The 17266-nt window shown below is 37.5% G+C and overlaps 1 protein-coding gene across 5 annotated transcripts in view; it reads right to left on the bottom strand.

The window, feature by feature from the left end:
- IPO11 (importin 11) overlaps positions 1-17266 on the bottom strand; it is a 274257-nt gene that overhangs the window by 226026 nt on the left and 30965 nt on the right. For all 5 annotated transcript variants that reach the window (XM_023729611.1, XM_004374553.2, XM_023729613.1 and 2 more), the window contains exon 2: positions 574-717. In XM_023729611.1, the coding sequence (XP_023585379.1) occupies positions 574-711 (138 nt within the window). In that variant the 5' untranslated portion in view covers positions 712-717. The remainder of the gene's footprint in view (positions 1-573; positions 718-17266) is intronic.

Below are 17266 nucleotides of genomic sequence, written 5' to 3' on the forward strand. Positions count from 1 at the left end.
TTCTAGCACTGAGGATATAATTTTAATTTACCAAAAGCAATAAACTCACAAAAAGGGTTTAGCACAAGTTGTTCATTAAATTACTATACTATTTCCCACAACACCCAGGAAAAGATCAGATATCTCAAGAATATGAAATTTTTAGATGAGAAAGGAAAAAAACAATATATTAAAATGAAATACATTAAGAATGGTATACCTAACCCTAAGGTGCAGTGTGGAGATGTGAACAACTCCGGCAACATAACACAATCAGGGTACAGATGAAGAGAAGACTTGAAAGAGTACCATTTACAGTCCTAAGGTCAGCATTAACATGTTAAAATTAAAAACCCACACAGAAGATGCTACCAATACCCCTGCTCATTTATTCATTCATCCATCAATAAATATTTCTTAAATACCCTTAAAAAGTCATGCCCTGAATTAATAAGTTAATGGCAGTGGCCATGGCTGCCAAACATCTGGATCAGTTTCACTACAGTAAATCATCGATGCAGGTTTTTAGAACAATTTAAATAATGGTCTCTCCTTTTATTAAAAATAAAACTAAATTATTGTAGAACAACTTACCAGCAACACTGAATAGAAACCTGGCTGTGTCTCCCACTGTTTCAATTGCTCCTCAGCTGGTTTTAACACAGCAGTATCCTGACTGGTGGCCTGTGTTAAGACCCGAAGAACAATAGTGCTGGCACTATTGAGATCCATGGAAACCTGGCAACGATAAGTTAACAGACTTGAATGTACACTATACATAACGAGAAATTAACAGTGGAGACAAACAATGTAAAGATAAATAAGTCAAGGGAGAAAAAAGCATCAATATGCTGAATCACTCCTATACTTCAGTCATTCACCTACTCTTTCATGTTTCTACCAGATTTGTATCTTTTCTATGTCGCTATAAGACGGAATCAACTAGATGGCAATGGGTTTGGTTTCTGGTTTTTTATACGCTTACTTAAAATTCCCATAATTCATTTTTGCTTAGATTTATTTCTAAAGGAAGCTGCCTTACACTGTGCTATAAATAGAAGGTAACAGTAAATTTTTAAAAAAGGAAAGCCGAAGTTATTAAATTTCGCTTAACTATCATTGCCTGCATAACACTCAGTATAACTCCTTTGTCTTTGTTTAAAAAAAAATTAACGTTGGAGAAGTGTTAGCCACATACTAGCACCCCACTTTACCCCTGATAAAATCAGAAGGAAAAAAAACGGAAAAAGAAACCTTTGGCTCACTGGCAAGCGCCTCCTAGTATCACCTTATGTGTCACCAATGGTATATGTCCAAACATTTTAAAGAAAATAAAAACTAAATGTATACCCAAAAATAATGCTTCTGGGAGAATGCTTAACAGAAAGTTAAAATTGTTCTTCCTGAAAAAAGAAAAGGAAAACACCAAATGGATTTCAGAAGAGACTCTGAAACTTGCTTTAAAATGCAAGAGTAGTTAAAGCAAAAGGAAGAATTGATGAAGTAAAAGAGGTGAACAGAATATTTCAAAGGGCAGCTAAAGACAAGGCAAAGTGTTACGATGAAATGCGCAAAGACCTGGAGTTAGAAAACCAGAAGAGAAGAGCACAATCAGCACTTCTCAAGCTGAAAGAACTGAAGAAAAAGTTCAAGCCTCAAATCACATTATACTCAGAAGCTTCAAAAGAAGAGAGAAATACACAAAGTCACTGTACCAAAAATAATCGGTCAACGTTCAATCATTTCAGGAGGCAGCATATGATCAAAAACCCCTACCAATGAAGGAAGAAGTTCAAGCTGCACTTCATGAAGGCATTAGTGAAAAACAAGGCTCCAGAAATTGACAACATATCAACTGAGATGCTTCAACAAAGAGATGAAGTATTGGAAGTGCTTACTGATTTATGTCAAGAAATTTGGAAGACATCTACTCGGCCAACTGACTGGAAGAGATCCATGTTCCAGCCCATTCCAAAGAAAGGCAATCATATGGAATATGGAAATTATCAAACAGTATCGCTAATATGACATGCTAGTGAACTTTTGCTGAAGATAATTCAAAAAAGGCTGCAGCCATACATGGGCAGGAAACTGCCAGGAGTTTAAGCCAGATTCAGAAGAGGACTCAGGAGGAGTGATATCATTGGTAATGTCAGATAGATGTTGGCTTAAAGTAAAAAATACCAGAAAGGTATTTACCTGTGTTTTATCGACTACACAAAGGCATTTAACTGTGTGGATCATAACATATTATCGATAACGCTATGAAGAATGGGAATTCCACAACACTTAATTGCGCTCATGTAAAACGTGCATGAGTCAAGAGAGAGTCATTCAAACAGAACAAGAGATTACTTGTGGTTCAGAACTGGAAAAGGTATGCAACAAGGTTACATCCTTTCACCATACTTATTGAATCTGTATGCTGAACAAATGTCCAAAAAGCTGGACAATATGAAGAACGTAGCATCAGGACTGGAGACAGACTCATTAACAGCCTGTGATAAGCAGATGACACAACCTTGTTTGCCGAAATAGAAGACAACCAGAAGCACTTACTGATGAAGGCCAAAGACTACAGCCTTCAGCATGGATTACACCTGAACATGAAGAAAATGAAAATCCTCTAACTGGACCAACAAACAACATTATGATAAATGGCAAAGAAACTGAAGTTGTCAAAGATATGATTGTACTTGGACCAACAATCAATGTCCACAAAAGCAGCAGTCAAGAAGTCAAGCAACATACCATGTTGAGCAAATCTGCTGGAAAAGACCTCTTTAAAGTTGTTAAAAAACAAAAATATCACTTTGATATCTAAGGAAAACCTGACCTAAGCCGTAACATTTTCAATCACCTCATATGCATACAAAAGCTAGACAATGAAAAAAGACAGGAAAACTGATGCATTCGAAATGTGCTGTTGGTGAAGAATACTGAATATACCACGGGCCACCAGAAGAATGAACCAATCAGTCTTAGAAGAAATACAATCAGAATGCTCCTTAGAAGTGAGGATGGCTACCAGGGCCTCCACCAGATTGAGTCCAGTACAGCTAGATGGTGCCCAGCCACCACCAGTGACTGCTCTAACCAGGATCAGAACAGAGGGTCCTGGACACAGCTGGAGAAAAATGGAGAACAAAGTTCTAACTCACAAGAAAGGACCAGACTTACTGGCCTGACAGAGACTGGAGAAAGCCCGAGAGCATAGCCCCCAGATACCCTTTTAGCTCAGTGGTGAAGTCACTCCCGAGGTTCACTATCCAGCCAAAGATTAGACAGCCCCAAAAAACAAAACCAGACTAATGGGGCACAACAGTCCAGGGACAAGGACCAGAAGGCAGGAGGGGACAGGAAAGCTGGTAATAGGGAACAAGGTCGAGAACAGTGTTGACATGTTGTGAGATTGTTAATCATTGTCATAAAACAGTACACGTACTGTTTAATGAGAAACTAATTGTCCTATAAAACTTCATCTAAAATACAATAAAAACAAAAATTAAAAAAAAAAAGAAGTGAGGATGGTGAGACTTCATCTTGCTTACTATGGACACGTCATCAGGAAAAATCAATCTCTAAAAAAGGACATCATGGTTGTAAAGTGGAGGATCAACAAAAGTGAAGGAGGCCCTTGGTGAGATGGATTGACACGGTGGCTAAAACAATGGACTCAAACATAATAATGATTGTGAAGATAGCGCAGAGCCAGGCAATATTTCTTCTGTTATACTTAAGGTCGCTATGACTCAGAGCCAACTCAACGGCAACTAACACCACCATCAATCTAAAAGACAAAAACTTCGATTATACCATCATAAATCAAAAAGGGCACGATAACTGGAATCACACAAAACATTACTAACTAGCAACGGACTTGGATAAAAATTTTAAATTAGCACTCTGTGCCTATATTTTAGAACTCACTAAAATGTCATGCAAATATGTATTTTCTCCCTAATTGAGAGTCCCTTGCACTATATAAAGTTTCTGTGTTCATCATCACCTGAAAACAAGCAAAAGGATTTTCTTTCAATTTAAAGAGTTTGATGGTAATTGAATGATTTCTAAAAACAGGCTATGTAAGTAAAATTTACTTTGTGGCAGTTCTAAAAGACACTGAGATGTGCAGTACTCTTCAGAAAAGCACTATCTAGCAGAAATATAATGCAAGCCACAAAAACGAGCCGTGCATGTAATTTTACATTTTCTAGTAGCCACATTTCATAGTCTCCCTGCTCTGTGTTGTAGAAGCTCTAAGCTGGACTCTCTTCTTTCACTCAGGTCCCACACAAAGAGCAGAAGTTTAACCCTGGCACAGCAGGCTGAGAATACTTGGACTCAATTGCCCCGGCCCAGTTCACTTAAACGGTGAACATCCCACATCAGAAACAATAATATTTGGAGACTTCATTACCCCACTTTCAGTAATGGATAAGCAAACAAACAAAAAACAAAAGACTTCAACAACACTATATATAAACTAGAGCCCTAGGGGAGCAGTGGTTAAGAGCTTGGCTGCTAACCAAAAGGTCGGCAGTTCAAATCCCCCAGCCACTCCTTGGAAATCTTATAGGAGAGTTCAACTCTGACCTATAGGGTCACTATTGAGTTGAAATTAACAACAACAGGTTTTTGGGTTATATAAACTAGATATAAAACATTTATTGAGTACTCCACCCAACAACAGCGGAATACACACACACATCCTTCTCAAGTACACATGAACGTTCTCCAAGACAGACAATATGCTAAGCCATAAAACAAGATAAAAGGATTGAAATCATACAAATATTTTCTCTGACAGCAATCAATAACAAAAAGAAATACAGGGAATTTACAAACATGTGGAAATGAAACAACACACTTTATTGGTCAAAGAAAAAAATCATAAATAAAATTAAAAAATAATTTGAGATGAATGAAAATGAAGACACAACATACCAGAACTTACGGGACAAAGCTAAAGCACTGCTTAGAGAAAAATTTATAGTTGCTGATGCTTACATTTAAAAAACGAAAAGAGGCGGAGCCAACATGGCGCTGTAGACAGAAGCACCATGCCAATCCCTCCACAGCCAAGAACTGAAAAACTAAGTAAAACAGAGACAAACGTCAATCCTGGTATCCTAAGCATGAAGTGAAAACTCAACCAAGCACTAAATGGAATAAGAAACTGACAAAGAACAGTGAGTGAGGAGAGTTACAAGCAGAAGTCCTCTATCAGCTAATGCAGCAAGGATCCACCATCTTGGACTCCTGTCAGAGATCGGCAGACATGAAGTATGGGAAAGGAGATTCACAGAGCTCCAAGCAGAAGACAGAGCATCCAGTAACCAGCGAGACACACTTTCCCACCCCCAACCCTGCCTCTCCCTACTCGACCTTCACCGCTTCCCGGCGGGTCGATTCCCGGCTTCCCAGTGGGCTGATTCACTGCTTTCCAGTGGGCCGATTCCTGGTGGGTCGATTCCCAGCTTCCTGCTGGGCCAATTCGCCGCTTCCAGAGGGCCGTAACAGTGGCACAGAAGGCACCAGCTCCATGTCGTGCGGATTTGCCCCGCCCAAACCAGACGGCTTCTTCACTACCATTTCCTTGTTGCTGCCATTGCAATTTCAGCCTCTTTTGGTTTCTTCCCTGCCTCTCACCTCCTCCTCCTACTTTCTCTTAAACACCTGACTCTGAGTGCCATCTTTGCTGCTTCTTGAGAGGCTGCGAAAGACTGCTGAGCTGGGGAACTGCTTCCCCAGTCCGGACGGCCATGTTGGTGGGATCCCTGCAGGCTTTTTGCCCTCCCTTTTTCTTTTTTATGTTAGTTTATTTCCTTTTTTTCTTTCTTTCTTTCTTCATTTCTGAGTTTCTCGTCTCTTTCTACTTACTCTCATTTCCTGTCTCCTGATTACCTGGTGCTGTGCATCATTCTCCACTCCCTCTAGCCAGGCTATCCTGTGAGGCTTGGGAGCCATTTCCTCGGTCTGTGCAGAGATGCCAGTGGGATCCCTGGGGGCATTTTCTTTTTATTTTTATTTTTGTTATTTTTTTCTATTTTTACTTTTTTTCTTTTTGTTTTTCTTCATTTCTCTGTTTCTTGTCTCTCCCTTCCAACAGCAAGCTCCCTCAGTACTTTTTTCTTTTTTTCCGGTTTCTACTCTCTCTTCTTTTCCATACCCAACACAGCTCAACACATCACAACCTCCCCCCTCCCCTGGCTAGCTGCAGCGTGTGCTGAACATTACACTCCCAAGCAGCACAGGCATGACCCACTGGAACCTGCCCTGCACTGACCACCAGCTCACCCTCTCGGCCCCAGTACATGCTACAAACAACTGATTCCAGCCCTTCCCCTATTGGACAAGGAGGTGAAAAATATCATGTCCACAGACGAGAAAACAACAAAGAACGCATAACCCGCCTGCTCAGACATAACCAAATAAAACAAAAAAGCAGGACAAAACAAACAAATCTACAATCAATAAACAAAGAAAATAACTAATGAATGTCCCAAACACAGCAGACAATATCAAAACATAAAAAAAAACACGAAAGGATGGTTCCAGTAGACATCCAAAATAAAACACCAGCTGACTTTCCAGTAGAAGTCACTAGAACTAACTGATAGGGAATTCGAATCTCTAATATTCACAGCTATCCAAGACTTGAAACAAAAGCAGACACAAATGAGAAAAAAATAGACAAATTCATGGAAAATAAAGACAAAAAAAATACAAGAATTCAGGAAAATTATACAACAACAAAAATGTCAAAATAAATTCACAATTAGAAATCATACAAAAACAACAATTAGAAATCCAAAAGATAAACAAGATTTCAGAAATGACACTGTCATAGAAGGGCTGAGGAACAGGTTTGAAACAATGGAAGACAGGATCAGAGAAAGTGAAGACAACGACTTGGATAAAATTTTGTTTGAGGAAAAATCAGAAAAAAAAACAAAGAAAAATCAAGAAACCCTGAGAATGATGTGGGATACAATCAACAGCAAAAACTTGTGAGTGATCAGAGTTCCACAACAGGGGGAGAATATGGAAAACACAAAGAGAATCACTGAAGAATTGCTAACAAAAAACTTCCCTAATATCATGAAGAATGAAAAGCTGACGATCCAAGAAGCTCAATGAACCCCATATAGGATAGATCCCAAAAGAAAATCACCAAGGCATATCATAAACACCCTCGCTAAAACCAAAGACAAAGAATCCTGAGAGCAGCTTGAGAAAAACAAAAAGTCACATACATAGAAGAAACAATAAGACTAAGCTCTGATTACTTGACAGAAACAATGCAGGCAAGAAAACAATGGGATGACATATATAAAACCTTGAAGAAAAAAAACTGACAACCAAGAATAACATATCCTGCAAAACTCTTGTTCAAATATGATGATGAAATTAGGACACTTCCAGATAAACAGAAATTAAGGGATTACATAAAAACCAAACCAAACTTACAAGAATTATTAAAGGGAGTCCTTCAGTTTGAGAACAGACAACAGCCTGAATCTAGGACAGAAGACAGCGCCAGCCAGATACCAACAACTCTCAAGGACTATTCAAAGCCAAAAGATTTACAACAGGGAACCAGAGAGGTTAATCTGCAAATGACAAGAACGTCAGAACAATAAAAGAGAGAATAAATGGTGCAGGTATAGAACTTTCTAATGGAGAGGAAGGGAAGGCGATACCAAGTAATCATACACTGGTTCAAACTTAGAAACATGTGGATAAATTTCAAGATAATCACAAAGAACGTTAACGAACCTACTTATCAAAATAAAGAAGAAAAACAAAGTCTCAGAAAAAACAAGATCTACAAAAACAAATTAAAAAATAAACAAACAAAAGGAATTCAGCACAGGAGAATAAGAGAAACAAAGAAGCTGTCAGCACCACAAAAAAAGCACTATAAAATGACAACAATAAACCCACACCTACCAATAATTACACTGGATGTAAATGGCATAAATGTACCCATAAAGAGACAGAGAGTGACAGAATGGATTAAAAAAAAAAAAAAAAAGAATCCATCAACATGTTGTCTACAAGAGACACACCTTAGAAACAAAGACATAAATTTATTAAAAATCAAAGAATGGAAAAAATATATCAAGCAAACAGCCACCAAAAAAGAGAAGGAGTGGCAATACTAATTCCACATAAAACAGATGCTGAAACAAAATCCACCATAAAAGACAAAGGGCACTATACCATGATTAAAAGGACGATCCATCATGAAAATATAACCATAATAAACATCTATGCACCCAATGACAGAGCTCCAAAATACGTTAAAAAAAACTTTAACAGCACTGAAAAGAGAAACTGACAGTTCCACAATAATACTAGGAGACTTCAACACACCACTCTCAATAAAGGACAGAACATCTAGAAAGAAACTCAACAAAGATACAGAAGATCTAAAGGCCACAATCAGCCAACCTGAACTCACAGACATATCTAGAATATTCCACCCAACAGCTGTAATGTACATATTCTTTTCCAATGTACATGCAGTGTTCTCCTGGATAGACCACGTTAGACCAAAAAGCGTACCACAACAAAATCCAAAACACTGAGATAATACAAAGTATCTTCCCTGATCACAATGCCATCAAGGCAGAAATTAACAACAGGAAGAGCAAAGAAAAAAAATCAATTACATGGAAACTAAATAACACCTTGCTTAAAAATCACTGGGTAATAGAAGTAATCAAAGATGGAATCCAAAAATTCCTAGAATCAAATGAGAATGAAAACACATCATAGCAAAACCTTTCGTACACAGCAAACGCAGTGCTCAGAGATCAATTTATAGCACTAGATGCACACATCATAAAAGAAAGGGAAAAAATCAAAACATTAGCTACACAACTCAAACAGAGAACAGCAAAAGAAGCTACAGCCACAATAAAGATCAGAGCAGAAATAAATAAAGCAGAGAATAGAAAAACAATGGAAAGAATCAACAAAATCCAAAAGTTGGTTCTTTGAAAGGATCAAGAAAATCGACAAGCCACTAGACAAACTGACAAAAGAAAAACAGGAAAAGGCACAAATAATCCAAATAAGAAATGAAATGGGGGACATTACAACAGACCCAACTGAAATAAAAAGGATCACAACAGAGTATTATGAAAAACTACAATAAATTTGAAAATCTAGAGGAAATGAACAAATTTCTAGAAACACACTACCTACCCAAACTATCACAAATTGATGTTGAAAATATGAACACACCCGAACAAAACAAGAGACTGAAAAGATAATAAAGAAACTCCAAACAAAAAAAAGTCCTGGCCCAGATGGCTTCACTGGAGAATTCTACTAAGCATTCAGAGAAGAGCTTACAACAGTACTACTCAAATTATTTCAGAACAGAGACAAGGAAAGGATACTTCTAAGTTCATTCTATGAAGCCAGCATAACCCTGATACCAAAACCAGGCAAAGACACCACCAAAAAAAAAAAGAAAATTACAAACCAATATCTCTCATGAATACAGATACAAAAATTATCAACAAAATTCTAGCCACCAGAATTCAGCATCATATCAAAAAAAAAAAAGAAACCACCACGATCAAGTAAGATTCATACCAGGTATGCAAGTATACTTAATGTTAGGAAATCGATCATTGTAATCCACCACATAAATAAAAGAATCACATGATCATCTCAATATCTCAATCCACATAGAAAAGACATTTGACAAAGTCCCACATCCATTCTTCATAAAAACTCTCAATAAAGTAGATGTAGAAGGGAAATTCCTCAACACAATAAAGGCCATCTATACAAAACCAGCAGCCAATATCATTTTTAGTGGAGAGAAGCTTAAAGCATTCCCCTTGAGAACAGGAAGACGACAAGGATGCCCTTTATCAACCACTCCTATTTAACATTGTGCTGGAAGTCCTAGCTAGAGCAGTAAGGCAAGAAAAGGAAATAAAGGGCATCCAAATTAGGAACGAAGAAGTAAAACTGTCCCTATTTGCAAATTATATGATACTTTATACAGAAAACCCATAAGACTCCACGAGAAAACTACTGTAACTAATAGATTCAGCAGAGTAGAAGGATACAACATAAATATACAAAAATCAGTTGGAATCCTATACACCAACAAAAAGAACTACAAAAAGGAAATCAGGAAAACAATACCATTTATAATAACATCTAAAAAAAAAGTACTTAGGAATAAATCTAACTAGAGATGTAAAAGACCTATACAAAGAAAACTACAAAACACTACTGCAAGAAACCTAAAGAGATCTACATAAATGGAAAAACATACCATGAGTAGGTAGACTCAACATTGTGAAAATGACAATTCTACCCAAAGCAATCTACAAACACAATGCAATCCCGATCCAAATACCAACAACATTCTTTAAAGAGATGGAAAAAAACAATCATTAACTTTATATAGAAAGGGAAGAGGCCCTATATAAGGGAAGCATTATTGAAAAAGAGGAATAAAACAGGAGGACTCGCACTACCTGACCTCAGAACCTACTATACAGCTATGGTAGTCAAAACAGCCTGGTACTGGTACAATGACAAATACATTGACCAATGGAACAGAGTGAAGAACCCAGATGTAAATCCATCCACCTATGGTCACCTGATCTTCGACAAGGGCCCAAAGTCCATTAAATGGGGAAGAAACAGTCTTTTAAACAAATAATGCTAGCAAAACTGGATGTCCATCTGCAAAAACATGGAACAGGACCCATACCTCACACCATACACAAAAACTAATTCAAAATGGATCAAAGACCTAAATATAAAACCAAAACCTATAAAGGTCATAGAAAAAAATAAGATTAACGCAAGAGACCCTAACACACGGCATTAACAGGATACAAACCATAACTAAAAACATACAAACTCCAGAAGATAAGCTAGATAACTGGGATCTTCTAAAAATTAAACACTTAGGCTCATCAAAAGACTTCACCAAAAGAGTAAAAAGAAAACCTACAGACTGGGAAGAATTTTTTGGCTATTATAAATGCGACAAAGGTCTAAGCTCTAAACCTACAGGAAAACCCAACACCTTTACAACAAGAGAACAAATAATCCGATTAAAAAATGGGCAAAGGAAACGGACACTTCACCAAAGAAGACATTCAAGCAGCTAACAGATGCATAAGGAAATGCACACAATCACTATCCATTAGAGAAATGCAAATCAAAACCACAATGACATACTATCTCACCTCAGCACTACTGGCATGAATCAGCAAATAACAAATACTGGAAAGGCTGCAGGGAGACTGGAACTCTTATGCACTGCTGGTGGGAATGCAAAATGGTACAACCATTTTGGAAAACAATATGGCGCTTCCTTAGAAAGCTAGAAATAGGAATACCATATGATCCAGCAATCCCACTCCTAGAAATATATCCTAGAGAAATAAGAGCTGTCACACGCATAGACATATGCACACCCATGTTCACTGCAGCATTGTTCACAATAGCAAAAAGATGGAAACAACCTAGATGCCTATCAACAGATGAATGGATAAACAAACTATGGTACATCCACAATGGAGTACTATGCAACGATAAAGATGAATGATGAATTTGTGAAGAATCTCACAACATGGATGATTTTGGAGGACACTATGCTGAAATAAGTCCATTACATAAAGACAAATATTGTATGAGACCATTACTATAAAAACTCATGAAATGCTTTACACACAAAAAGAAGCAATCGTTAATGCCTACGAAGGAGGGAAGGGGTGGGTGGAAAAAGACTAAATAGACAATAGATAAGTGGTAACTTTAGTGAAGGGTAAGATAGTACACAATACTGAGGAAGCCAGCACAACTTGTTGAGGGCAAGGTCATGGAAGCTCCGTGGACATATCCAAACTCTCTGAGGGACCGAATTATCTCAACTGGCATAACATAGTTTATAAAGAAAATGTTCTACATTCTATTTTGGCGAGTAGCATCTGGGGTCTTAAAAGCCTGTGAGCAGCTATCTAAGACACTCCACTGGTCTCACCCCTTCAGTAGCAAGGGAAAATGAAGAAAACTAAAGACACAAGGGAAAGATTAGTCCAAAGGACTAACAGACCACAACTACCATGGCCTCCACCAGACTTAGTCCAGTACAACTAAATGGTGCCCGGCTACCACCACTGAATGTCCTGAACGGGATCACAACAGAGGGTCCTGGACAGAGCTGGAGAAAAATGTAGAACAAAATTCTAACTCAAAAGAGACTAGATTTACTGGACTAACAGAGATTGCAGAAACCTTGAGAATATGGCCCCCCAGACACCCTTTTAGCTCAGTAATGAAGTCACTACAGAAGTTCACCTTTTAGCCAAGATTAGACACACCCATTGGACAAAATGAGACTAAAAGGGCACACCAGCCCAGGGACAAGGACTAGAAGGCAGGAGGGGACAGGAAAGCTGATAATAGGAAACCCAAGTTCGAGAAAGGAGAGTGCTGACATGTCATGGGGTTGTTAGCCGATGTTATAAAGCAATATATGTATTAACTATTTAATGAGAAACTACTTTGTTCTATAAACCTTCATCTAAAGTATAATTTAAAAAAAAAAAAAAAAAACTAACCTAATCATCCACCTTAAGATACTGGATAAATAACAGTAAACTAAACCTAAGGCAAACAAAGGAATAAAATAATAAAAGTTTAGAGTGGAAATTAGTGAAAAACAGAAAATAACAGGGAAAAATCGACAAAACTGAAAGTTAGGTTTGTTTGAAAGATCAACAAAATTAACAAATCTTTAGCCAGACTTACCAAGAAAAAAAGAAAGCAGACTCAAATTACTGAAATCAGAAACAAAAAAAGGGACATTGTTACCAACCTCACAGAAATAATATGGAGCATAATACTATGAACAACTGTACACCAACCAATTAAAAAACCTACATGAAATGGAGAAGTTTCTAAAAAGATAACAAACAACTAAATCTGTCTCAAGAAAAAATAGAAAGTATATCAAGTAAAGAGATTAAATTAGTAATTATAAAACTTCCCACATAAAAACCACCAGGACTAGCCAGCTTCATTGGTGAATTTTCCCCAATGTTTAAAGAAGAATAAAAACCAAACCTTCACAAATCCAAAAAACAGAACAAGGACTACTTCCCAAATCATTCTATGAGGCCAGTATTACCCCAATACCAAAACCAGACAAAGACATCACAAGAAAATTATAGACCAGTATCTGTTATACACAGAAGCAAAAAACCTCAACAAACTGCTAGCAAACCATGTCCAGTAACATATACAAGGATTATACATCATTACCAATTTAAATTTACCCCAGGAATACAAGATTAGTTTAATAACTGAATACTTATTAATATATCATATTACTAGAATAAAGGACAAAAACAACATGATCATCTCAAAAGCAGAAGGAAAAAGGCACCTGTCAAAATCCAGTACCTATTAGAGATAAAAACATTTAACACCTACCCACAGCAATAAGACAAGAAAAAGAAAAAAAAGGTATTCAGACTGGAAAAGAGAAAATAAAATTATCTCTATTCATGGATGCTATGATCCTATATATAGAAAATTCCAAAATGCCCACAGGAAAACTTCTAGAGCTAATAGAGGAATTTTGCAAAGTTGCAGGGCACAAGGTCAACAAACAAAAATCAGCTGTGTTTCTGTACACCAGCAATGAGGAATACAAAAAGGAAGTTAAGGAAACAATCCCATTTACAGTAACATTTAAGAAAATAAAATACCTAAAAATAAATCTAACCAAAGACGTGAAGGACTTATACAATGAAAACTATAAACCACTGTTGAAATAGATGAAAGAAGACTTAAATAAATTGAAAGATGTTCCATGTTCATGGGTTGGAAGACTTAATATTGTTAAGATGTCAATATTATGCAAAGCGTTCTACAGATTCCACGTAATACCGATCAAAATCTCAACAACAATCCTCAACTTTATATGGAACAAGTGGCCCCAAATAGCTAAAGTAATGTTGAAAAAGATGAACAAAGTAGGGGGAATCACATCTCCTGATTTTAAAACATACTGTTGGAGCCCTGGTGGTGCAGTGGTTAAGAGCTACGACTGCTAACCAAAAGGTCAGCAGTTCAAATCTACCAACCACTCCTTGGAAACCCCCTGGGGGAGTTTTACTCTGTACTATAGCGTTGCTATGAGTCGGAATCAACTCAAGGGCAACAGGTTTGGTTATTTTTGGTATACAGCTACAGTAATCAAAACAACCTGGTACTGGTATAACAATAGATACATAGACCAATGGAATAGAATTAAGAGTCCAGAAATAAACCTGTAGAAACAGATCTACTGTCAACTGATTTTTAACAACGGTGCTAAGTCCACTCAATGGGGAAAGAAGAGTCTTCAATAAATGATGCTGGGAAAATTGGATTTCCACATGCAGAAAAATGAAACAGGATCCATGCCTCACACCATACACAAGAACAAATTCAAAATGGGTTAAGGACCTAAATGTGCAAACTAAAGCCGTAAAATTCTTAGAAGAACAAGCAGGGGTGACACCGTCAGGCCTAGCTTTTAACAATGGATTATCTAACATAGTTACAAAAGCACAAACAGTAAAAGACGAAATAAATAAATAGGACCTCATAAAAATTAAAACCTTTGTTCATCAAAAGACTTTACCATATCCTAAAGAAATAAGAACCATGACACAAATAGATATATGCACACCCATGTTCACTGCAGCATTATTCACAATAGCAAAAAGGTGGAAACAACCTAAGTGTCCATCAACAGATGAATGGATTAACAAACTGTGGTACATACACACAATGGAATACCATGCAACAATAAAGAATAATGATGAATCTGAGAAACATCTCACAACACAGATGAATTTGGTGGACTTTACGGTGAATGAAATAAGTCAATCGCAAAAGGACAATATTGTATGAGACCGCTATTATAAACTAACAACAAAAGGTTTACACACAGAAAGTAAAAAAAAATTCTTTGATGGCTACCAGGGATGGGAGGGGGAGGTAGGGAAAATCACCAAATAGATAGTAGACACGTTAATATTGGTGAAGAGAAAGGCAATATACAATATGGGAGAAATCAACACAACATAACCAAGGCAAGAAAGGACACTGAGAGGAATGCAGGAATAAAGGGCAACTACGGTAACTACTATAGCACAGACAATCCTGCAACAATAGTATTAACAAACAGTAATTTATGAATGGATACTTACATATGCCAAGAGGTGAGACAGTGTGTAAGGGTACACATCCACCAATAGATACAGGTTTGGTGGCAGAAATTTCTAAATACATGGCTGAAGGTGCTCCTCATATAGTAATACAGACTACAGAGCACACAAGTGGTATAGTCAGGGACACCTCTTAGACATAACTAAACAACTCACAGGATGAAGGTGCTAGACTTGAAGGCAAACGACCATAGACTCAGGGGACATCTATGTCAACTGACTCAACAATTAAAGACAATCTTCTACACCCTACTTTGGCAAGTAGCATCTGGGGTCTTAAAAGCTTGTGAGTGGCCATCCAAGATCCAACTATAGGTTTCATCCAATTCAAAGCAAAAGAGAGTGAAAAAAAACAAAGATTCAAGGGAGCAATTAGTCCAAACGACTAATGGACCACATGAATCACAACCTACATGACCCCGAGACCAGAAGAACCAGATGGTGCCCGGCAACCACTAGGGACCGCTCTAACTGGGATTATAACAAAGCGCCCTATACAGTGCGGAAGGAAAAGGTAGAACAAAAGATCAAATTCACTAAAAAGATCAGACTAACCGGTCTGACAGAGAACAGAGGAACCCCCGAGGTGATAGCCGTAGGACACCCTTCTGACCTGGAACTGAAGCCGTCCCAGAGACCACCTTCCAGGCAAATAGACAAGCCCATAAAATAAATAATTACACCTGAAAGGAACGTGCAATATTTGCCCAAAAGCAGAGATGAGAAGGGAGGAAAGGGTAGTAAATCAGGATGAAAGTAAACAGGGAACCCAGGACAGAAACGGGGAGAGCGCCACACACTGTGGCAAATGAAGTCAAGGCCATGAAAACACTTCATGCAGAAAGTATAGAATGGGAATCTAATTTGCTCTGTTAACTTTCACCTAATGCACATTTTAAAAAAAAGTGTGCTTATGCTCCCTCTATGGGACGCCATCTTGAACTTTCATTTTGGCGCTTACCAATTTCCAAATCTTTGAATCTCAATAAAACTCTTCTTTTATCTTACATAAAAGAAAAAGACTTCACAAAAACAATGAAAAGACAAGCTACTGACCGAGAAAATATCTTCAAAAACCACATATCTGACAAGACTCTTGATAACCAAAATATATATAAAACTTCGACAATTTAACAACAAAAAGACAACCCAATCATAAAATGGGCAAAGGACTCGAATAGACATTTCACCAATGAGGACATTCAAATGGCTACCAAACACATAAAAGGATGTTCAGCATCATTAGCCATCAGAGAGATGCAAATCAAAACCCCAATGGGATACCATTTCATTGCCACTAGGATAGCTAAAATTTAATATATATATGTATATCACATTGATGATGATGTGGGAAAATTGGTACCCTTATCCGTTGTAGGTGGGAATGCAAAATGGTACAGCCGTTGAAAACAGTGTAGTGGTTCCTCAAAAAACTAAAAAATAGACCTACCATTTAAAAAAAAAAAAAAACCAAACCCATTGCTGTTGAGTTGATTCAGACTTATAGCGACCCTACGAAACAGCAAATCCACTCCTAGGTATATACCCAAAAGACCTGAAAGCAGAAGACTCTAACAGAGACTTGTACACCAATGTTCACTGCAGCACTATTCACAATGGCCAAAAGGTGGAAACAACCAAAATGTCCATCAACAGATGGATAAACAAAATGTGGTACATACATATAATGGAATGCTATACGGCCAGGAGAAGAAATGAAATCCTGATGGTTGAAAACACTATGCTGAAATAAGCCAATATAAAAAGACAAATACTATATGACCTCACTTATATAAAAAGACAAGGCAATTGTACTGAGAACAAAGTTTATTAGTGGTTACCAGGGGCAGGAGGGAGGGAGAGAAGGGAGGTTAATGACGATGGAAAAACTTGCACTGATTAACAGTAGGGTTGCACAGCAGATTACTGCAATTGCTGCCAAAAAGTTGCAGACCTGAAAAAGCTGACTTTGCAAAAGTTGTGTGGTAAGATACATTCACAACAACCAA

The sequence above is a fragment of the Trichechus manatus genome, unplaced genomic scaffold, assembly GCF_000243295.1.
Source record: "Trichechus manatus latirostris isolate Lorelei unplaced genomic scaffold, TriManLat1.0 scaffold00029, whole genome shotgun sequence".
NCBI classification, from domain to species: Eukaryota; Metazoa; Chordata; class Mammalia; order Sirenia; family Trichechidae; genus Trichechus; species Trichechus manatus.